At 40.7% G+C, this 24,448-nt stretch overlaps 1 protein-coding gene across 1 annotated transcript in view; it reads left to right on the forward strand.

Annotated features, from left to right (window-relative positions):
- Positions 1-1,808: 1,808 nt before the first annotated feature.
- Positions 1,809-24,448, forward strand: part of DOP1B (DOP1 leucine zipper like protein B) — an 84,874-nt gene continuing 62,234 nt past the window's right edge. Inside the window, exons 1-8 of the mRNA XM_056858752.1 lie at positions 1,809-1,946; positions 13,903-14,084; positions 14,224-14,394; positions 16,977-17,166; positions 19,084-19,182; positions 20,141-20,264; positions 21,257-21,366; positions 23,660-23,774. Coding sequence (XP_056714730.1) covers positions 1,809-1,946; positions 13,903-14,084; positions 14,224-14,394; positions 16,977-17,166; positions 19,084-19,182; positions 20,141-20,264; positions 21,257-21,366; positions 23,660-23,774 — 1,129 coding nt within the window. The remainder of the gene's footprint in view (positions 1,947-13,902; positions 14,085-14,223; positions 14,395-16,976; positions 17,167-19,083; positions 19,183-20,140; positions 20,265-21,256; positions 21,367-23,659; positions 23,775-24,448) is intronic.

Raw genomic sequence — 24,448 nt, forward strand, 5'->3', positions numbered from 1 at the left:
CATCATATTGCCTACCATTGCAAAAGTCTTCTGTATCAGCCAAAGGTTGTATTTTAAAAGCAAATGTTGAGTGTCTTTTAAAATGTATTTATTATGCGTGTGTTTTTATTTATCCTTTGATGTTTATTCCCTTGAGCTTCTAATTTCCTTTCCAAGGTGCCACAATTAGGTAACAGACCCCAAGAGCACCATGCAGCCACTGGTCTCTGTGTTAGTCTTCTCTTTTTAAACAGTTGTAGTGCAAAGTAGATTTTGTTACATCAATGTGACCAAAGTGTTTGGCTTGAATTTTAGAGATGTACAGCTTCAAATATCTACTTAACTCTGAAGCTCATCTGGTGGCCACAGCTAACTCACTCTTACCACAATCTAGGACCATGTGGGACTTTTGTGGTAAAGTTAAAGCACCAGGTCATTACTGACCCATGGGGTGATGTCACATCATGACATTTACTAGGCAGACTATGTTTATGGGATGGTTTGCCATTGCCTTCCCTAGTCATCTACACGTTATTTACCCCCAGCATTCTGAGTACTTTTGTGGGAATACACTAAATAAGTACAAAACTGTTTAGAAATGCTTTTAAGAACACTCTGCATTTCAAGAGCTTTTCCTGAAGTGGTTGCTGTTCACTAATTTACTTTACTTTAAAGGATAATGCCTTCTGTTTACATTTGGTTGTGTTTTCATTAATAATTAACTTAATTGCTAAAACCTGTGTAAAATGTTTCGCATTTGCTTGTATGTGGCCCTGTGAATCCAGATTACTTCATCTTCATGACAATTAGGTGGCTGAGGCTACAATCCTAAACACATTTTCCTCCACACACATGTCTGACTGCAGTTCTGTATGTCATACTTTATGTACAGAAACAAAATGGGAAGCTACAGCATACACATAATGCTGCATCTAACTTACTGTCTAAACCAATCAATGGCAATGGAACAACATCCATATAAACATCCAGTAAGCCTGTCATTAGTACCAGGCTGGATGAATACCCTAAAGACATATGAACACAACTTACAAAAGTATTAGCTAGTGACCTCATCAAGTCAGTTGCTTAACTTCAGCAACACATATACCCATCTCACTATTTTAATTTATTTCACTAAATATTTATGCCATTTAATAGTGAAGGTTTCTGACAGGCACTAATGACAGGCTTACCAGATATTTGTATGGATGTTGTTCCGTTGATAGTGTTTGGTTTTAGACAGTGAGGGGCAGTATAATGTGTTGTTGTAGTTTCCTATTTTGTTTCTGTATATCAAGTATGAAATAAATAATTGCAGTAGTACATGTGGAGGATACACACACACACACATACGTATATATACGGTATGTCAGTACACAGTTTATACATTTTTCAGGCTTTAGTCATTATTTAACCAGAAAACTAAAGAGTATGCTAGAAAATAGGGCTTTTTAGCTTATGTGAACATGACCTATGTTTAACACTTTTATCCCTGAGTATTTTCAGTAAAAAACCTGACGAATGAACCTGATACTTCCAAGGTTCCCCATGGAACAACGGATGATTATTGCAAACCAAAGCATTGTTTGGACTGAGCTACAGCTTCAAAGCTCTGTTGTTGCAGCTTCTTTGTGAAGCTGACTTCTTTCAGTGTGATGCACAAAGTGTTAATTTATTTCTAAATATTGACTCTAGGATTCCTGTCTCACATTAGGAATATTTGCACATATACTTGGCAAAGAATTAGTTCAGTATGTTGAACGCCCTTGTGATTTGTATCTCTGTTTGTTTGTTTTAGCTTACCTGACAGCTTTGGCTATAAATCTAAAATGGATCCTGAAGAACAGGAGCTGCTGGGTGATTATAGATACAGAAATTATTCCTCAGCAATTGACAAAGCTTTGAGGAACTTTGAATCTTCAAGTGAATGGGCAGATCTTATATCATCTCTTGGAAAACTCAACAAGGTGAAGTATCTCATTTTTGTAACAAAACCTTTTAAAAATTAATAATTACTTAGGGTTGGATGCAGTCTAAGCTTTCCGTCAGTAGAGTGGAATGTCCCTGCCTCCCCTGGCATGTCCCATTATTGTCCACTGATATCCCCAAAATGCTTCTTCTGAGGTTGGGAGACCCAGAGGAATGACTTAAGGGAGGTCTGCAGCAAGACGGAGGAATTGGTGGCAATTACCAAGTTATTCTGGATCCAACTCTCAGAAGGCAAGCTTTTATATATTACTAAAATCTACTAGAGAGTTTTAAGCATTACACATCATTTATTCTACAAGGATTTTGCTCAGCAGATTCTTAATAGTATCATAATACAAAACAGGCAACTTTAAAACAAAACAGTCTGGTAAGATTCAGTGTGCATCTTTGTATAGAAATGATTCCTACTAATATACTCAAAATACTTAATATTTTGCAGTACGTTATGCTCAGCAAACAACTTGCTGGTTGTCCCCAGCCCGAGAAGTGTCTGGCTGTCCTCAACCAGGGCCAGGCTTTCTTAGCCCTGGTCCCAGCTTAGTGGAACTCTGCTCTAATGAGACCATGGCCCTGAGGTATCTAGCGCAGTTTGCAGGGCTTGTAAGACTGAGATGTTCCACCAGGCCTATGGTTGAGGGCAGCAATGGTTTCCATCGTAGCTGGCCTCCCTCCCACTTCCTTACAATCCATCTGAGCTTCTTAACAGAAAACCCTGATTGATAAATGGGCGCCAACGCAATTTTAGCTTCAGAATTGTTGGTTTTAAATTGGATTGAATTCATTTTATATTTTGCTATTGTTGTGTTTTAATGGATGTTAGCCGCTCTTGAGCCTGGCTGCGGCGAAGATTGAGAGCAGGCTAGAAGTCCCAAAATAATAATAATAAATAAATAAAGTAGATCTTCTGAATAACTATTAAGGTTTTTAAAGCCAACATTGAAAAATTATTTTTTTTTATCCAAAGGAAATTAAAAAATAAAAGTAATACATTTATTCTCATTTAAAATGAATGATTTTTAGTAGTATCTTTGTATCTTGTAGGTGTAGCAAGTCACTGATCAGGAAGCCCAGAACCCATTTTTATGCCTTGTGTTGTTACATTAACTCCCTAAATTTAGCTCAAATTAGAGAAGTGGAACTGGAAAATGCAGCCTGCAGCTGGCAATGGAAACTTCTCATGGTGCTTGAAATTAGTTTCAATTTCACCTATTTGTATGCAATATGCTTGACCTGTTCCAAAGCAACTTTTAATCAAAATGTAATGCAAATGTGGAATCCCCCACATATTTAGTAAAGTCACAAAAAGCAGAGGTAGTAGCAAACCATGGCTTAAACTGTGTGAGTGAACCTAGGGGGTACTTGGGCGTACACTCTTCCCCTCCCTCCTATCCTTGTGTGAAGCCAGAAAATGAATTATATCCACTACTATGACAGTGTAGTATGTCACTTATGTCTGAACTACAAAGTATAGTTTGCTTTTTTTCCATACCAGCCACTCCAAACTAGGATTAAACTATGGCTTAGGATCTAACTTTGTAGGGAAGCATAAAAATTGTTGTTCATGTGTGATAACAAAGTATGGCTTGCTATGAAATTGGAAGTTTTTATTTAGATTTGCTACCAGGCGGGGAGAACCATAACAGAGCTTGCTGTTTATCTCCATCTCATCCTGAGAAATGTTGGTGCAAGGACATCTTTTACTTCCGCTTCTTCACTAATATAGTGCGACACTGTATCAGTGAGGGATAAAACTGCACTGATATTTGGGTTGTTGGAGGAAGAAACATTGATCGGTCTTGTATGACAGAGACCTGGTTGGAAGAAAACGATGGGATGCAATTTTATTTCACTGCTTTGCCTTCTGCCTTTGTAACCCACTTTTTTTGCATTGTGGTATGTCATGCCTTAGGCACTTCTACTAAGTGCAGAGAGATCTTTCTCTCCTCCGGAATGAAATCAAACATAGCTGCCTTCCTACCCCTGTACTATACATACCATAGTTTGTCTATTCTGAAATATACCTCTTGAAATGTACAGCAGCGTAGTAGGCCTGGGAATCAAACTGGCAAAATACAGCCTCTTATATCAGCCCATCTGCTGCAAGTTTTCTAATTCTCTTAATCTTCTTAGTCTGTGGTCAGACCAGTGCTCTTGTCACAGTTCATTTCAATTTTGTCCTTCAGTATCTTAGAAGAAATTATTGTGTTTTGCAAACATGCATACTTCCTACAAGAATTGCTGGCGAACGGTTCTATTTACTTTTATATTAACAAATGCAGAATTTGTGCTGGTCTGCTCTTCTCCCTGCTGTCTGCCCCGTAGTGAGAGATATCCTCCTGCGCCTTATGAGAGGCTCTGCACTAATTAATTTTCAAGGCAGTTGTCTGTACAAAACTGATTAGCGAAAGAGTTATCGAGCATTTATCGTGTTAGAAAATTTTCTGACTCTGATAATACAAAAATAGGGAGTAAGGGTCCATTCTCTGAACTATTAATCAGCAAACTAGACAGGACACCTGCATTAATTTTTTTCTTCTACTGAAAAAGAAAAAAATACTTTTTATTGAGCAGGACAGAAAAAAATAAAGGCATAAAAGAATTAACACTACAATTACTGTGGAAATAAAAGCCAAGCTTATCAATTTTCATACTGCTTAATCATATTATAGCAAGTGATAGTTTTAAAAACAAATCAAGTTTCAACTATTGTCTCACTGCTTGTAGGGCTTATATAAAAAAACCCAAGTTACCCAAAATCTCACTCAGAAATCTCACCTATTCTTCTGAGACTTCCAGCCAGAGAAATCTCATTTGCTTGTCACAAGAGTGCTTATTTATAGGAAAATATCAGTATTATATTTCTGTAAGTTTCATTTATTGCAATTTTGTGGTTATTTCTAGATATCTGGTTACTTTCAGCTAAAGAAGGTTAAGCAACAAAAATGCAAATAAGACAATCAGTGGGTGCATATGAGATAAATCTGATATAGCAAGATAAGGCCAATCCCAACTCTTAAAAAGCAATTAATCTAGCCTTTTTCTGTAACTGTTCCAACTAACTGTCCAAGATGAAGATAGATCTAAGCAACAGAGTTCACAAACAGTTGAAAAAATGTGTAATTTCTCAAGTCATCTTGCAAAATCAGCAAGAAAAGAAGAATGATATCATAGCAACCACTACACCCCCTCCCCTTTGACAAATTAGATCAAGGTTTTCCAGAAAAGCACAGGAGAGGTTGGGCCTTTTGGGATGGTACTGTGAACTAGCCAGCTTTAGCTTTGTTAAAAGAAATACTATGCAAAATTAACAAAATGTTCTGGTGAATGGGTGTCCATGAGTGCTGGTACAAATTCAGGTTTTTACATGTCCCCCCCCCCCTGCCGCCCCCAATAATGATAGATGAAGGATAGGATTTGGGGCAGGAATAGGGAACTGGAGAACTTTGTACCAGGGTGATTAATTTGTTTGTTTATTTAATCAGCCATTACTGTTCTACTTTTCTCCCCAAGAGGAGAAAGGTTTGCGCCTCTGGGCACACCCAGACTTCTGTTACCTACAGACAGGAAGGAGACAAACATTCAACTAGATGTTATAGCTGGTGACGTGTTCCCCAACACTCCTTCCGCTCCTCTGGTTAAGCAAAAGCTTGTACTTCAGCGAAAATAAGTGGCGAGTTCCAGGATTCACTCTGGTCTGCATGCCCTCCTTTCATGAATACCTGCACACAAAAAACCTTAGTGACATTGGCATTGACATACTGCCTTCAGATGATTTTTACCAGGAATGTCACATGAACCTTTCAGAAACCCAAAGCTTAGAAACCATGGAATAAGTAATCTGTCAGAGTATTTTCATTGACTCAGATGATTGATTGAATGTCTTAAAACATAACAGTATCTGAATGTCTTAAAACATAACAGTATCAAAATGTCTGATTTCCTTGTCAGTTTAGGGAATACGTTGTTGGGGCATCAAAAAGTATAATTTCTGGGGAATTATAAAACCTTGATGAATTCTTCCTATACCAACAAAAGTCCCATCCTCTAGAACAGGAGTGGGGAACCTTTTTTCCGCCAAGGGCCATTTGGATATTTATAACATCATTTGCGGGCCATACAAAATTATCAACTTAAAAATTAGCCGACCAAGCCCCAAGCAGGCAGCTGCCCCAGATGACCCCCTCCCCGAACGGGCAAGCAGGCAGGCATCCAACCGGTGGTGCACCCACCCACCTGATGGCACAGGATAGTCTGTCGCACCAGCTGGGTGTAGCCGTCTAGGGTTGCCAACCTCCAGGTCGTAGCTGGTGATCTCCCGCTATTACAACTGATCTCCAGTCGATAAGAGATCAGTTCACCTGGAGAAAATGGCCGCTGTGGCAATTGGACTCTATGGCATTGAAGTCCCTCCCCTCCCCAAAACCCGCCCTCCTCAGGCTCCACCCCAAAAACCTCCCGCCAGTTGCCAAGAGGGACTCACCTCCCCGCGCTTGAGGGTCTTCCGGGGGGAGGGTTAGGGGCAGAGTTGGGGGAGGGGAACTCTCTGGCCGAGAGGTTAATAGGCCAGAGAGGCTGTACCGCCGGGGAGGATGGAAGCCAGAGGTTGCTGGTGCTAAGCACGCGGAGGCACCCTGGCGACGTCGGAAGGAGAGAGCAGCTCAGACTCCCCTTCCGACTGGTCTGAGGCAGAAGAAGTTTTCTTGGTCACTCCATCCTCTCGGGCAGAGACTGTCTCCACTGCGACGGCCATATCCCTGCGTGACGGGGGGAGGAGGAGGGCGCTTTCCAGAGCTGCACTCAAGGGGCCAGAGAGCCACATGCAGCTCGCGAGCCGCGGTTTGCCGACCACTGGACTAGAGCAACTTCCCTATGGGGAGCGGTTAAGACACTTAGGGCTGTTTAGCTTGGAAAGAAGGCTGCTGAGGGGAGACATGATAGAGATCTATAAAATTATGCATGGTTTGGAGAGAGTGGACAGGGAGATAAGCTTTTCTCCCTCTCTCATAATACTAGAACACGGGGTCATCTGCTAAAGCTGGAGGGTGAGAGATTCAAAACAGATAAAAAGAAGTATTTTTTCACACAACACATAGTTAAATTGTGGAACTCCCTGCCCCAGGATGTGGTGATGGCTGCCAGCTTGGAGGGCTTTAAGAGGGAAGTGGATATATTCATGGAGGAGAGGGGTATTCATGGCTGTTAGTTAGAATGGATACTAGATATGCTGCATACCTATTTTCTCTAGTATCAGAGGAGCATGCCTATTATTTTGGGTGCGGTGGAACACAGGCAGGATGGTGCTGCTGCAGTTGTCTTGTTTGGGGGGCTTCCTGGAGGCACCTGGTTGGCCACTGTGTGAACAGACTGCTGGACTTGATGGGCCTTGGTCTGATCCAGCAGGGCCTTTCTTATGTTCATGGCGCAAGTGGCATGGACTCCGGCATAAGGGTCACACCGCCTCTAAAGGAGTTTGCCCCCCCCCTCAGGAATGCACTGTAAATTCCATAAATATGTCAAATAGTAAAATTTTATATACTAATTATGTGCTTTATGTTTTTCAAGTAAAAGAAATATAGGTTTGATAGGAAGTATTGCATTTGTTTCAATTTCCCCCACATTTCTGAGGGGGCATTGTTTCCCCACAAGAACAAGAAGTCCCACCCCACCCAGGTGGCTTCAAAATTTCTGGAAATTTTATATCTCTGTTACCCTACTGACAAACACTCAGCCATGAATGGAATAGAGGGAATGATGGTGTTCCAGATTGGGAAGCTGTAATAGTGTAGAAATGAGCCAGAAAACAATCTAGCATTTAGTATACCAACTTGTGACCATTTTTAAAGCTGTGCATATCTTAATACATGGAGAAAAAGCTTTATTGGTTCATTTTTACTTTCTCATTAAAAAAATTATAGCCTGCTTCTAGCTATAATTGAAGCAGCTTCCATTATATAATCAGTATAAAACAATTAAAATCAAAATTGCATCAAATAACGCCAAAACCACAAAAAAGCTGGAAGCATGCATTGGTAACAACGTTGGTGTAATCCAAGTCCATAAACGATTAGAACTGTAAGAAGCATCTCATGCCTTATTCATAGAAACCTGTGGTTTATTTTGGTGGGGAGACAACTTCTGTTATATCTATGGTTGTAGGCGTGCCAAACATCACCTGAGGCTGTTAACATTTCATGGCGTGAGTGGCATTTGCTTGGGATAAATAAGGCTGCACCTACAGCTGGGGGCCCTGCCTGTTTGCAGTAAGGCCTGATGCATCCATGCCATAGATGCAAAACAAATGAGTTTTAGATAAGTGTAGATAACACTGCTAGAGTAAATTCAGTCAGCTGGTTGGCAGTGAAGCTCTCTTGAATTATCGACATATAATGTGATACAACACATGTACTATTTTATATTTAGTTGAATGGTCTTCTCTGATAAATTTAAATACAAGTTGGTTATTTAATATGTTATTAAAGCAACAAAATTACATGCAAGAGAAAAACTCACTTCACATTTCAGGTGTTAGAACATCTATTCTTTTCAGTTTAACATAGAATTGCCAATTTTGGAGTTAATATAGTTGAGTCACACAAACTTAAATAATCATTTAAGTTATGGGGACAGGAGCTCTCTTTCTTTGGGAAAAAGGATGGGATCTGCTTCCCCCTATTTCAAAGGGTGGGAGTTCGTAGAGCCACAACCCACAGTCAACTATCTTCCAGATTGCTTCAGTAACTGGTTGCCAGGATCTAGTAGCTCCTTCCCAGGAACATTACTTGACCAATTGGCAACCAGGAGGGATGGTCATTGTAGTTACTTTAGATATAAATTGTTTTCACCGATTCCCAATGCAAAGGTTCGTTATAGAGACAATGACACTTTTTCATACATGGGCAATAATAGCCAATTGCACTTTTCTGCTGGATACTGCAAATTCAGGTTTTGTGTGATAGTAGGCTATTTTATGTCTGTGAGCAGCTCTGACAGTTTTTCCAGGCCTTCCCACCCCATCCAGTTGATTTTTGGGTAGAAGTTATTAAAGAATAAGAAAGCTTCTTTCTGTCTAGTGAAAACTGCATTCCAGTCAAGAGTGAGAATAATGTAGGATTGCCAGATCCAGGTTGGGAAACTCCTGGAGATTTGGGGATGGAGCCTGGGGAGGACAGGGACTCCAGTGGGGTAGAATGCCATAGTGTCCACCCTCCAAAGCATCCATTTTCTCCAGGGGAACTGATCTCTGTAGTCTGGAGAGGAGCTGTAATTCCGGGGGATCCTCAAGTACCACCTGGAGGCTGGCATTTGTAGAATAATTCGAATTTAGGTCAGTGTTTCAGCTGTGGCCCCATAGAATAATTTGCCTTCTAAAACCTGACCTTGTGGGCCATGTACCGACATAACCATTTTATTTTAAAAGGAAGTTGAAAGGCATCCTATGTAGTTTTTAGAACAGTAGAGGGAAGAGGCCTCCATGGGGCATGTGCAGCTTGTCACATGCTTTGAAAGGGAGCAGTCTGATACATGGCAGGAGGAGGAGAGGGCCTGGGATCCATCAAAACTTTTAAATCAAAATGGGTCTCCCTGGGTTGCTGAAGTTTGAGAACTGCTGAACCATGTCTTTAATTTTGTGTGTTTACAGCCAACGATTTATCTTCTTCCAAGTTGTGAAACACTTAATAGCTGATGCAATACCTATGACTCAGGTGGAAGTAAAGAGCAGGGCAAGCACTGTCATCAGTTCTGCCTTTTACTGTCAGAGTGAAGACAATCCATGTGATTGCTTGAAATTGTCTTTGTGGATCCTCACTGATTATTATTCTAGTACTATGTCTGGGTGTAGTGAACTGTAAATAATAGTATATTGTTTAATACATTTCATGAGGGACAAGATAGTGACTGGGAGGGTGAGTGGGAGGAGATGGGGGAGCATGAGAAGAATCTCCAGGATGAGTAGGGGGCAGGTAAGAGCAGGAAGTGAATTAGGAGATGGACAGAGCAATCCTAAAGGGGTAGTTGAGGTGCTCCCGGGGACAGCACTGCCGCACCGCCTCCTTGCTGGCCCGGCAAGCTGAAAATGGAATTTCCCCCAAGCTCTGTGAAACTGCTTATAGAGTTTCACGGGACTGCGCCACCATTTTGGCTGGTGTAACTTTGCACCAGCAAAAATAGGTATTCCCAGGGCAAAAGGGCTTAGAGAGCCAACTAAAGCTAGGCCCACCCCCTTTGGTGCCCGTGTGAGCCCCTGTGCCGGAAGAGCACTGTCATCATGGCTGTGCCGGCGCCCATGCTTTGTGCTGCTTCACTGCTCCCTGGTGCCAGCATAAGTCCCCTTGTGGACAGCGCAAGTGTTACTTACACCAGCGCAGGGGTCGCACCAGCTCCAAAGCCCTTTTGCCCCCCCCCCCCAGAATTGGTTTGAAAGTCTCTTTGCCCTGCAGTTGTTCTTGGATATTTCTTGGATAGGCGTGTTTCTTGGATATTTCTACATATTGTGTACCTTTAAGCTTCACTCCTGTACACAACTGGGAGTTTCTTCAGAGGAAACATGTTGCACTTAAAAAAAATTATTGTGTGCAACATGGGAGGGACGGATGATGAAGAAATCTCTATTTTAGAGTAAGTGATGTCTATACTTAGTTTTGGGTGAAACCATTTGTTTGCAATAGCTGACTCCATCACAAGGAATAACTTGTAATACATTGTGGACTCTTTTTCTTGTTACACTTTTGCTGTGTGCAATACAGTGACGCATGTAAGAGGTAATTACTGTTATGCAAGTTTTTTGTTCAGTGATGTTGCTAACTTCATGTTGATCCTCAAATACAGTCCACTGATTACATACAGGTATGGCCAAATTTGTGGATACTTAAATCCAGAGATTGGTGTCATGAACAGACCAGACAGATCGCTCCACTGTAAACCTGAAAAAAGCCTCAAATTTGCAGAAAAATCTGAAATCAAAAATTGGGGGTAATCCCCCAATAATCGAAGCAACTCCTGTAGGTTTAAGAAACAAATGCCCTCAGTGGCCACTGCTAGACAACCACATCAGTACTGCGAACTTGAAGCCTTGCTTTCTGTCAGGAGAGGGCAGGACCTTTTCCAGGGCTGTTTTGACTTTTGAGGAAAGACTCATCAGGGCCTGGCCTGCCAGCAATCATCCAACTTGAATTACTCACTCAGTCTTGGCTGCTTGCTACTGTTCAACAACACCCTCTCCCAGAAAGCCAGTATGGTGTAGTGGTGAGAATTTCAGACTTAGATTGAGACCCAGGTTCAAATCCCCACTGTACCATTGTAGCTCATTTGGTGACCTTGGGTCAATCACACACATGCAGCCTAACCTCCCTCATAGGGTTGTTGTGAAGAGAGGAGAATAACGTAAGCTGCTTTGGGACCCCGTTTTGGTGACAGGGAGGGTATAAATATAGTAAGTAAATATAACTGAACATGGGGGGGTGGTAAATGCAAGGTTAGTTGGTGGGTGGGAAGGTGGAAAGGAAGCAGGGGAAGGAGAGGATATGGGGGGTGCCAGGAGGAGGGGAAGAGGAAATAGTATGGAGAGGGGGATTCAGGGAAAGCGATGTTCCCCCCACAAGTCCTTGTGGGTTTCTCATTTTACAACTGGGTCCAGCCCAGCCTGGTGGCCAGAACTGTGCAAGGTTTTGCCAGGGAGAGGCTGCCAGGTAAAGAGATGGAGGGAAAGCTGCAGGAGGACAGATGCTGCCAGGTAAAGGGGGAGAGGCTGGCAGGTAAAGGGATGGAGGGAAAGCTGAAGATACAAGGAGATTAGTTGGTGGATGGGAAGAAGAAAGCAGGAACAGGGGAGAGGATATGGGGGCTTTCATGGAAGGAAAAGAGGAAATAGTGAAAACATGCAGTGTGGATATCTTTCAGGGGCAAACTGTGTATTACATGGCGAGACACAAACTCCTGATGTCTGTGGTTTTTAAAATGACAAGCCTGCCCCACAGGCTGAAAGGGAAGTGGTGGAACAGTGGAGATAGGGGTGGCCCTTCGGCTGTTTTTCTGCTCAGTATACCCTTCCTCCAGATAAGAAAATTATTTCACAGCCTCTTGCTAATGCTTTTAATTTTTTTAACAGTGACTAGTGATTTTTTTAACAGTGACTCCTCTGCTATGCGATAGATAATTTAGGCCTTTTCATCTGCAAATGAAACTGGAATTAAGAGTAATCAATGTAGAGAACACAAAGGGAAAACTTCAGAAAATGAAGCCACTTTTTACTTTAGTCTATGGAACATACTTTGTTCAGAACATTTGCCGTACATAAATCCTTGCAAATTATCTGTAATTATAATTTTAGGTCCTTCACTTACTATATCTGTGTCAAACAGAATAGCAACCACGTGGAACTACCCTGTTTAAATTTGTGCCTTTACTTTTTCTCAGTTTGGTTGGAACAAGTTGCATGCTTTTGTTTCTTATATTTGAATTGGCATGTTTCCTGTCTTGTGACTTATTCTCTGTAGTGCATGCTAATTTTCAATGTCTTAAAGGTGTTAATAGTTGTAATTGGTTTTAACTAATTCTGATGATGTAATCCAGAATGTCCGCAGAATAGTGGTGCTTGTGCAGTTCACAGTGTTGACATTGTAGCAGGATTTATCAGGGTTAGCGTGTTGTGCTAGCTGATGGGTTGAACACTGTATCCTCCTAACTTCTCTTTCTGTACCGTTAATATTGGTGGTGTAGTGGTTAAGAGCGGTGGTTTGGAGCGATGGACTTTGATCTGGAGAACCGGGTTTGATTCCCCACTCCTCCACATGAGCGGCGGAGGCTAATCTGGTGAACTGGATTTGTTTCCCCACTCCTACACACGAAGCCATCTGGGTGATCTTGGGCAAGTTACAGCTCTTAGAGCTCTCTCAGCCCCACCTACCTCACAGGGTGTCTGTTGTGGAGAGGGGAAGGGAAGGTGATTGTAAGCCGGTTTGCGTCTCCCTTAAGTGGTAGAGAAAGTCGGCATATAAAAAACAACTCTTCTTCTTTTCTGGGATGAGAAGGCTTTGCTGAGAATATGTTCTTGTATCATTGTTCCTCAAAATGTTTGTGCCAACTGAAGTGTTCTACATTTAGTACAGTTTGTTTCCAGCCACTTTGACATTCATTGTTATGAATGCAGGAAGTGCCTTTTCAGATTCAGTGTCCAAATCACAATTCACCCTTAGCACAATGCTAAGGTCTCAGCTCCTATTCAATGCAAATATCACATGCTCCCTTCTGCATTTAATAGCTGGAGCTAGCTGTACTGTTTGCTGCCCTTTCTTTGTTTTCAAGATGTATGTTAAAACTAGAACATGCATTCTTCCTGGAAGGGCTGAAAAAAAGCACCTTGTTTTTTTCCCAGGATTTAACATCATTTTAATTTCTTCAAAAATGAGGGGGTTTATTAGACTAACAAATTCATTGTGAAATACGGTTTCATGACAAGCAAAGGGGGAGGGTAGTTATATCAAATGCTAGAGAAAATAACAAGGCCAAAAAGTCGAGGTCATTGTATTATTGAGTAATGAATTTTTAGCTGAGTTTGGTATTCATATAAGAGATTTCATTGCAGGATGAGATTTGGTCTTTTTGGTCATGGAACCAACAAATGAAATGTCAAATTTACCCTATCTGTTTCTTCCCCTTCTTTTTCTGTACCCCCTATTAAAAAATGAATAAAATTTACTTTAAAAAGAAAAATAGGGGCAAGATTTAAAGTAGTTTAGCATGGGGTTATGAATATGGTCATGGTATATCTGTGTCTTGAAGATTTAAAGTAGTTGAGTGTGGGGTTATGAATATGGTCATGGTATATCTGTGTCTCGAAAAGAGTGACTTTATATCAGTTCTCCAAACTTCCATGAGGGATATTCTACTAAGCACATGATTACAGTATACCCTTACCTCAGTGTTTTGTTTTTACAGGCTCTTCAAAGTAATTTGAAGTACTCCCTTTTACCACGACGTTTGATTATCAGCAAGAGGTTGTCCCAGTGTTTGCATCCAGCGTTACCTAGTGGAGTGCATTTAAAGGCCCTAGAGACATATGAGATCATATTTAAAATTATTGGGACCAAATGGCTTGCAAAGGACTTATTTCTATACAGGTAAGGTTTTTTTCTATTTAAAGATAATAGACTAAAATTAAAATTGGTACAATTTTATTTATTTGCTTGGTGGTACCTTTTTCCCTTTAAAAAATTATATTTTATATATTTTGTGTGTTTTTTTCCCTCTCCTCTTCAGCTCAGGCTTGTTTCCCCTGCTGGCAAATGCGGCAATGTCAGTGAGGCCAGTGCTTCTTGGCCTGTATGAGAAATATTTTCTTCCCCTGCAGAAGTCCCTCCTGCCAAGTCTTCGAGCCTTCATAATTGGACTGCTGCCTGGACTGGAGGAAGGGTCAGAAATCTATGACAGGTTGGCATAATGTACTTTTAGGGAAAATAATAAAATTACATATTAACATTGTTCTGTTTGCTCAAAAACTTTAAATGGCTTTTGTATGATAGACAACTGAAATAGACACAAGAAGGGCAGGGACATAAAGTTTTGGAGTTAGAATGTTCTTTCGGTATCTGGCAATGTCCACAAAAATACCATTTGATTGCAGAATCATAAATGCAAGCACGCATGTTCTTCCATCTGCAAATGGAGGATAGACGTAAGCCAACACCAGAAAACATGCTGGAGCAGCAGGAACCTCTTAAACAGCCAAGTCTTTTCACAACTGCAGTAATGGGCAGTACGTCTCCAGGGTCTTGAGAAGATGTTTCTTCCTCAGTCCTGTTAACTTGTTTTTCTGTTATCTTATGTTTGCAAAGCATGTTGAAAAACTACTTGGCATTAAGGTTTGCCTTCAAGATTTTGCATACCTTCATGTATTTTTCCCTGGAATTTTTACAGCTGTATAGTTTGTCATTCATGATGCAAATAAGAGGCTGAGGGAGTGACTTGCCTAAAGCTTCTGTTTATGACACTTGAACTGGAGACATAAAGCTCACACTCATGAGTCAGTTCCCTTACATCACCCTTGTCATTTGCTGAGTCAGGAAGCCTCTCCTTTTTACCAGCTAAGCCTTTCCTGTTTGGAAGGTAAAACATCTCATTTCCATATGTGGTTTAATTCACACAGTGTAATTGTAGCAATAATTTGGTCTTCCTTTCTAGTTAGTGAGTTTTCTACGAATTCATAATGTACTATGACAGTTTGAGGAAAAATTTGAAAAATTTCAAGATGAATTTCTGCCAAGGTTCATAAGAAACAAATGCCAGCTACTGACCGTGAATCTTCAAGAAGGCTTTTCATTTCCTAGAAATGTAGAGTTCTTCCATCTCAAAATCACTGATAGTTGGTGAGGGAAAAGAAATCATATTTGAAGAAGAAAAAAAGATTATGGATATCTGTTACAAGTGGCAGTTCTTTCTGTTTTAAAGGGTTTCAGGTTAATTATTTTATTTAAAACAGTGAGAAGTTATTGTGTGACATATATGCTGTTTTTCCTTCACCAATGTCCTTTTGAAAGGGAAATGTTTCAAAGAGAAATGGCCAGAAGAAGCCTTTTTTTTCTCTTTTTTTGTAATCAGACTGTGCTGCTGCTTCAACCCAGAGGTTTATCAGGGCTTCAGCCGCAAAACCCCAGCTTGCTTTTTAATCATCTATACAAACATCATGGTCTAATTATGCTCCATTTGTCCTTTCCCCCTCTTTAGTACGCTTTTTTCCAAACCTGCTTTTCTCTGATATTTTTGGGAGGCGTGCTGTTTTAAATGCATTTTTAGTGATTTGGACAAGAAATGCTCATTATCCATAGTCCCATTCGCACCGGCACAGCTTTGTTTCCCTCACCCCCTTGTAGCCACCAAAGGGCTAGTTTTCGCTTTAATATTTTTTTTGACATTGCTAGATGGGAATTGCTAGAATTCCTATCTCGAAATTGCAGCAATCTACTAGTTCCTAATAATGTTTAACTTTCATTTTTAAAAAGTAAGTTTCTTGCCCATTTTGTTATAAAGATATACCTTTCTTTTATATCTCTGCAACCCGATGGCTAGAGACCCTTGAAAAACAATGGAAGCTGGGAATTCAGAGGAACTGGTAGATTATGGCTATTGTTGATATGATACTGATTTAGCAATTACCTTTTAAAAAGAGCCCTCTGGTGGCATGGGACATGGGGGAAGGGGGAATGGTGACTAGGGGAGCTGAGATGGAGAAAATGCAGTATTAAATCGCTGTGTGGGTAGTCTGTTGCTGCTGTGAATGCCTCTACGTTTGCATCATGGAGAACAGTCACCATGTGAAAGCAGTGTATCTGAAGACAAGATTATTTCAGTCATGGATCTAATATGCTGCAGCTTTTCTCCACGATAGAACTTTTCTCAATATAATTCTAGAAACAATTTCCCTTTTTGCATTCTTAACAGTATCAGTTGCTCTTCATTTTGAATATCTATTTCATAAGTGAGTAGTGAAGGTAATAGGCTGCGGAAAACCATGCTCAGCGAGCAAACAGCAGTAAGAATTTAGATCAGCTCAGGTGAGATAATAACAAATGATCTGGAATATAAACTCACAGTCTCATCCAAAGTTTGTTCTTTGGTCAGCCAAAACAAGCCCTATACCCATGATTTACCATTTCTGATGTGACATTGCTCAGTTCCCACCTACCCATTGTCCTTTGGTTATTGAGCTGATTGTATTACTTCTGAGAACACAACAGGATAACAAAAGGAAAATTGTAGAATTAATTTTCTAGAAATTAAAAGTTAAAGCTGTGTTCATCTGGAAGCCAGCTCTTCTTGGTGAAGTGAAGAGTGGTACTACATTTAAAATGGCAAAATTACCTCACTGGCTTCTTATTTCAGCATCAGTGGAAGCTGACAGTGTCAGAAGTATTTATATAAAATATTAAAATGTATACAAGCATTTGGTTTTTCAGTTAGAATGTTTACTTATTAAGTTAATTATAGAAACTTATATTTTCCTTCTTAATTAACAGAACAGATGCTTTACTTGTGAAGTTGTCTCTCCTAATTGGTAAAGAAGTGTTCTATTCAGCACTGTGGGGGAGTGTCCTGGTCAGCCCTTCCATAAGGCTGCCTGCATCCCTCTTTGTTGTTAGTCATATCAACAGAGAATTGTCTGGAAAACATCAGAATTATATCCTGGGGACTGATGCTAAACTAACGGTAAGTTACACACCTAATCATAAAGGATGGAGTGTATAACTAAACAATGGACATAATGCAGATTAATAGGCAAATTCTGGATGAATTGTGTTTTAACATTATTTTTATCCTTTTTCTGGTGTAGTGCTGATCAACAGTTATAGACTTACAAGTGGTAGAGGAGTGTGTGTGCTGAAGAAATCCTTCCTCTCCCCATTCCTTGCTTTGGTGGGCAAAGGAAGCTTTGGCCACCCTTCACTTCTGAAATGTCAATTGAGAAGATAGATTTGAAATGCTAAAAGGAGCTCTCCAAATCTAATTCCAACTTCTGTTTGCCCCTGACAGCTGCTTCAGAAGGGAAGGAAGGGGTATTTTCCCTTTTATCCCTCAGGAACAATTGGGGAAGGGATTTGTAGGTCTTTATATTGGGCTGAAGTAAATTAGCTATAGTTGCTTTTCTCAGCTAGTGCTGTAAACTCCCTGCTCAGAGCTATTGCCTGGATATTTCCTAGTAGAAGAGGGAAATGTGGAAAGAGCTAGTTTTTGTAAACAGTGGGTTCACTTTATCAATAGATACAGTACTGAGGGTCTACAGTACGTTATGTGGTTATCCCCAGCATAGCTTCAGAAAAGGAGGGAGAACATCACATGTTAAAACATAGATGAAAAGTTTATATTAGAATAATAAGAGTAGAAAGAATGGGTCAAGACCACAGGCCTTGTAGGATACTGTCCAAGCAAACTAGCCATTACCTGGGGTTAAGAGCCTTCCCAGCATGCTCCTTCCAACAATGCTTTGGGCAACTTTGAAGCATTTCAGAAACCATTGACCAGCATTCTTTTCAAGGCACAGATCTCAAGATGTGTCCTTTCACAAAAATACTCATCCCAGTGAAAAAGTCATTCAGGGCCTATTGAAACTTCCTCCACAGCAAAAGGGTGCGGAATAATCTGAGGAAAAGTCCATGCCCAGATGTTCTCTTTATAAAAGTTTTCCGTTCTATCATCAAGGATCGAAATTCTAAAAGAATTTTTCACTGGCCTGGCTGCATTCCAAAAAGCTCTGTACATAGCACAACCCTTGCCTGTTTTTTTTAGGGATGTGCAAGCCCTTGTGTGTGGTGGTGTTAAACATATTTTGCACAGGATGCAGTCAGCTTTGCAGTTCTAGAATAGGCTCTGGAAGGTAGACTGACTTGCACAGGGTTCTTATATGAGCTGCTATTTAAGGCAAATCGTTATTCCTCATGTGGAGAATTTTCTCCACATTGAGACAAGTGTCTGTGTGAGGTTTGCACATGAGAAACTGACTCTTTCATTCCATCTTGCAAATAGTAAGTTCTGAAGCCACACTTGTTCAGTGCAGGGGCTACATTAGATGGATTGAATTTCAGTATAGTTAAAAACCAAATTATCTTAGGTTTTGATGAGGAGTTAGCTAAAAAAAATAACCGGAACCTGATTTCCCCTTCATTACTTATTGTATCATTAAGAAAGGAGTGTTAACATTTTGCCACTTTACATTATTTACCTTGACAGGTATGAGTTTTAAAGGTTAAAGTCCTTTTTGACTCTGCCAGAATAAAACTGGGAACAATGTCCAGAAAAACTAAATTGTTATATTATTTTAAATTTAGGGTAAACAGTTTGTTTTTCTACTGTGTTGTGAGAATATTGATGTATTTGTTCCAGTTGAGGTTATGAGTTCTTAACTCTGGCTTGGCTTTCCCTTTACTCAGAGCTGCCAGCCTTGTAAAGTTTAGGCTTATGGGGAGACATAAAGGGGTAATATAAAACTGCTAGGTTTTTTAACACCTTAAAACTTGGAAAACTCTGGATTTTCTGAGGACATGCAGTCAGTTAACTTGTATGGTGATGAATCAACTTTGTTAGATAAAATGCAATTATCCTTTCTTTCTTTTTTAACAATCACTGCAGATCAGAGCCCTTTGTGTGGCTATGTTGGATTCAAATGTTCTTGTACAAAGAAACACTTTGGAGGTGGTTCTCTTCTTCTTCCCTCTTTACACATCTTTGGTAAGTGTTACCAAAGTATAAGGTTTACTTTGTTTAAACCAGTATAAGGTTTACTTTGTGTGTGTGTGTAAAATACCGTCAGGTTGCAGCCAACTTATGGCAACCCCTTATGGGGTTTTCAAGGGAAGAGACTAACAGAGGTGGTTTGTCAGTGTCTTCCTCTACATAGCAACCCTGGCATTCCTTGGTGGTATTCCTTGGTGGTCTCCCATCCAAATACTAACCAGGGCTGACTCTGCTTAGCTTCCGAGAACTGACAAGATCGGGTTATACCATGCTGCCTTCCCTCCCTAAGGTTTACTTTGCCAAGAACAATTTGCTGGGTCACTGCAGAATTACCAGATGTGGTATTTGTTGTTTATTTTGAGCATATATCCTACATTTTCAACCAGCTTACAGAGATGGAAAAAGTAAAATATAGAGATAAAATAATTGTTTAACTGTACTTATAATCTAATAGAAATTTATCTTAAAGATAACAACTCTAATAGCATTGGCATCCTGTATCTAATAACAGCAGGTATAATAAAATATGTCTTATCAGTGGGGAATGCATATTGAGGGAGAGAGAGAAAAAGTTTGGTGGCAGAGCTATGTTTGATGGTGCCACTGTTAACTATAGAATCACAGGCAGATGTACATTTTTAGAACTTGTTCTGTAAATAAGGAATTCATTTCCATCGTTAAAGAATCCTAAACATTCCACTCCTACCTGTTTTGCTGGAGGTTGTTTTCCGTCCTTTCATTGTAGGCTCCCATTTTGCTCATCATGCTGTTGCTTAAGGGTCCCCTAGGAGCAGCATTTTGGGCTTTTCAGATTGTCAAATTGCAGGCTCTCTTATTCTCTCTAACACTGCTAATGTTTTCCCCATAGTATTAAGGTTTCATTTGTTTCCATGTTTCCTTTTTGCTTGTAAAGAGTGCATGTACAGTTGACTTGTTTCTGTTCCTTGTTTAGGATCCCAGTGAAAGTGCTATACCACTGTCTAGGTCCGATGTAGTTCATCTTCTCTCGGCAGCTGCCCAAACTCTCTTAAGAAGAGACATGTCCTTAAACAGAAGGTTATATGCATGGTTGCTAGGTACTGCACAAATTATAGTCACACCGTCTCTATGTTGCACTTGATTGGGCTTGAATGTGTCTCTTTGAAATGTAACACCTAGATTAGAGTCCAGCAGCATGTTTGAGACCAAGAAGAATTTCAGAGAATGAGCTTTTGAAAGTCTCTAAGGTGCTGCCGGACTTAAATGTAGCTCTTGTGCTGCAAACCAGCACTGCTAACCTCTGAAATTTAACAGTATTTTGAAGTTTTAGAGGCCTTTACCTTGAGTTACTGAATATTAATGTTTATTAATTTCTGTTAAGTTATAAAATATAATTTGCAGGTTTCTCCCGAGACATACTGTCGTAATGGACAACCTGCCACAGTGTTTTTACAACTGGCACAGAAATCTCTTTTAGTAAACGTAAGGCACAGAGATCTTCACAAGAAGGGATTCCTATGATGTACTGCTCTTTACCACATGAAACATAACTTTCACATAGTGGAATCTGTTTCGCAGAAAATTTATAATTTGTATGCAAGTCTGTTTAGGACTGCATCTCAAAAATTCCATTTCAGATTACTCATAAATCACAAGTTTGGTTTCCTTTAGGCTGCATTCAGACATCTAGTTTAACCACAGTTAAACAAAAATGTTCATGAACTCAGAAATGTGCCAGAGTTATACACATGCCTGGCTCTGTCTCCTTCCTGTGCTTCACTTCCCTTCAGCCGTGCTGGTTTAACTACATGCAGTTATCCCTGACATACAAATGCAGGCATGTGGCTTTATGAGAGTTGGCACGGTGCTTGCTTTTAGATGGTTCCTGTAGCAGATTGGAGTAAAGACGTATGATTTTTACTGAATTTGACTGATGCAGTCATGATGTGAAGGAGAGCTGCCAGGGTGTGGGGAGGAAGAAAGTTGTAATCTTTTCTGTAATTGCTTGTGCCATTAATCTGAAAACAAGAATGCTTCAATTTGTTATAATGCGCAAACTACTTTCCATATTTCCCTGTTCCATTCTTAGGTTCTGATATCAAAGGAGGCACTTTTGTTCCAGATTCATCTGTTTCAGTGTCCTTAGAAGACCATGCCCTCTATTTTTTTGAAAAATATTCCAAAGATCTTCTGGTTGAAGTAGGTATTTATAATATTCCTTAAAGGGTATAAACATTATTATGATGCATTGTGTGTCTGGTTCAGTATTAATACAGGATTCCAGGTTTTGCTTATTCTGCTGTAACTGACAAGGACAAACTACATATGATTCTGAAATTCATCATCAGATCCCCAAAGAAAAAATCATTCTTGGTGGAGAGCTGAAGTGAATTGGTGCCACATACTGGAGAATTGAGGAGATCTCTCACCCCACACTCTGTTTATGATTAATCTCCCCACCCCCACTTTGAACATTCTGAAGGCATTGAGCAGGAAGAAGGCAAAAAGGAAACTCTTGTCACAGCAAAGCCAGTGTATCTTAACACTGGCATTCTTTAGTATTTAAATGTTTGTTTATATACACACATGAATGTACAGGTGGAGGGTGCAAGGAATCACAGGAGGCAGCTCTTTTTTTCTTCCCCTACTATTACTTTTTCCCCTTTCCTCAAAACTCCTGTTGCTGCTCCCTTTGCCTGATTCCTTCTTTTCTTCCCACCCACCCACTCAACCACCCACCCACCAGCCAGCCAGCCTACCTACCTACCTACCTTTATCTGCCCCCCTTCAGCTTTCCCTCCTCCCCCCTCAGCAGCCTTTCCATGAGAAAACCTAGTTGCATGGTGCCACCCACCCAGCTGGACCCAGTTGCACAGCAGGGAAACCCACGAGGACTTACAGGGCCACCTCACTTTCCCCTGTATCACCCCCCCCCCCATACTATTTCTGCTTTTCTCTTCCTGGCAGCCCTTATGTCCAAGCCTGGCCCAGATGAGCCCTCCCTCAAAGGCCAAAACAGCCACGGAAAGGGCTCTGACCCTCTCCCTGCCTCTTATTGACCAAAAACAGACAATTAAGACTGGCAATACTGTTGTGGCTACCTAGCAACTACCACTGAGGTCATTCATTTCTTAAAGCTACAGGTGCTGCTTCTATGATTTTGAGGGGATTTAACTCCCCCATGTATCTTTTTTTTTAGATTTCAGATTTTTCTGCAAACCTACGGCTTTTTTCAGTTTTATAGACAAAGCTGTCTTATCTGTCCATGGCCCCAGTCTCTGGATTTAAGTATATAATTTGCAATATGGCTTCATTTGTGAATACCGTACTTAAATCCAGAGACTGGGGCCATGGTCAGAGATATAGATAAAGATCCCTCTCAGGACTGCATACCTGGAAGAGTTTTAAAGGTATATTTTAGTCCTTGCAATGAAAAAAAAAATCATCCAAGCAGAACAAGTTGGCCAGTTCTGTTCTGCTTGGAGTAGTCAGGCTGGGAGCAATATTTTACAGCAATGTACTTGACCCACTCAGAAGAGAGATAAAACAAATAGAAGCAAGAAAGAAAGAACCCCTAGCTTCCCTTTCATACCCTAGAACGGATTGCCCTTCCCAGCTAAACTCTCACCACTGGTCAACTAAGCACTTCCCCTCAGCAGGACAAACAGTCCTCTGAAAGCCTTCAGCCAAGGTAGATGGCACTCAGTGTTGTCTCATCCTTTGTCTTACCATTAGCTTGGCCCATCAGTGTGCTCAATCCTATTTCCCGTGTCACTTCACAAGGCAAATACATGATAAACAACCTTCTTGTGGATTAGGAACTCTTCTCTTACCCAGTCCAAAAGCTATAATTTCTATAGCTATAAAATAATTCAACCCCCATGGGTTGCTTGGCAAATTCACCCTTTGTTATAAAAACCCTACTTGATTTCTTTCCATCAATATCCCTCCAAAGTGGACTTTCTGGACTTGTTTTGCCCCTCAGATCAGTTTTGCAAACATCTATGGAATTGAAACACAGTTCTCATGTCATCTAGACCAGACTTCCACAACAGCATAAGCCATCAAATCAGAGATGGGGGGCGAAGGCAAGCGAACAGGCCAAAGAGCAGTATGCTTCACACAAAGGCTCAGTATATGTGGTACCTTGAAAATATGTGTATGGGTTAAACCAGGGATTCTCATAGAATATAACACTAGCCTTAAGGACTTTCTGTGGGTGATTCGCCTGCCAAGAGCAGAGCTAGGTGGCTGGTCATCTTTCCATGATCACACTATCTATAGCAGTGGTCCCTGCAGTTTTGGGATAACCCTAATATTAGGCTGCCTATTCATTAAGCTGAAAATGGCTTTGTATATCTGCATTAGTTTGCTTTATACTGTTTTAATAAGGGTTGGTAGTATTGTGTACTTAGCATTAAGGCTGCACAAGGAACTGGCTGCTAATTATATTTTTGCTTGCAATATTAATATGTTAATACTGTTTCAACAGGGATTGATTGAAATCTTACATCAGAAGTTTGCAGACTGTGGCTTGGAGGAACAGCACCATGCACATTTGAAACCTTTTCGCATTCTCATAAGCCTACTTGACAAACCTGAAATAGGTACAAAATGTTATCTGAAGAGAACATATAGGAGAGGGCCATGGTCTCTTGGGCCTCTGTGGCACTCACTACGAGATGCTTTGTTAGCTAGAGCCCCCAATTTTGAGTATATGCTCGGGACTCAGGGCAGAATAGGGATTTTGTTGGTGTACTGTCCACTCTGCTGCCCAGTAGGGTCTCTGCCAGAGCTGACAGAGGCAATCTTGGACTTCGTTGTCCTTAGAGGTTTCAATGTTCATGCCAAGGCTGCCCCAACAGGAGCAGCTCAAGACTTAATGCCATAGTGACAAACATTGGGCTGTCCTGGAAAATTCTGGTACCCACACATACTTAGTCATATACTTGATTTGGTTTTCTCTGGGCATAAGGTACGTGGTTTGGTAAAGGGGGATTTTCCCACTCTGCTCTTGTCAGGGACTGATCATTATCTGGTATGATTTCAACTCAGGGACACTTGGAACATTCTCGTTAACAGCTAAGTAAGGTGGGTCTGTGGAAGTCCTGAATAGGTGGCTGGAGAAGGTAATTGGTTGGATGAGGGCCAATAAACAGAAACTCAATCCAGACAAGATTGAGGTGCTGTTCATCAGTGGAGAAGCTGTTTTCGGGACTTTGCATCCAACCTGTCCTGTGGGGGGGGGATTGCACTCCCTCTGAAAGAGCAGGTTTATAGT

The sequence above is a fragment of the Euleptes europaea genome, chromosome 12, assembly GCF_029931775.1.
Source record: "Euleptes europaea isolate rEulEur1 chromosome 12, rEulEur1.hap1, whole genome shotgun sequence".
NCBI classification, from domain to species: Eukaryota; Metazoa; Chordata; class Lepidosauria; order Squamata; family Sphaerodactylidae; genus Euleptes; species Euleptes europaea.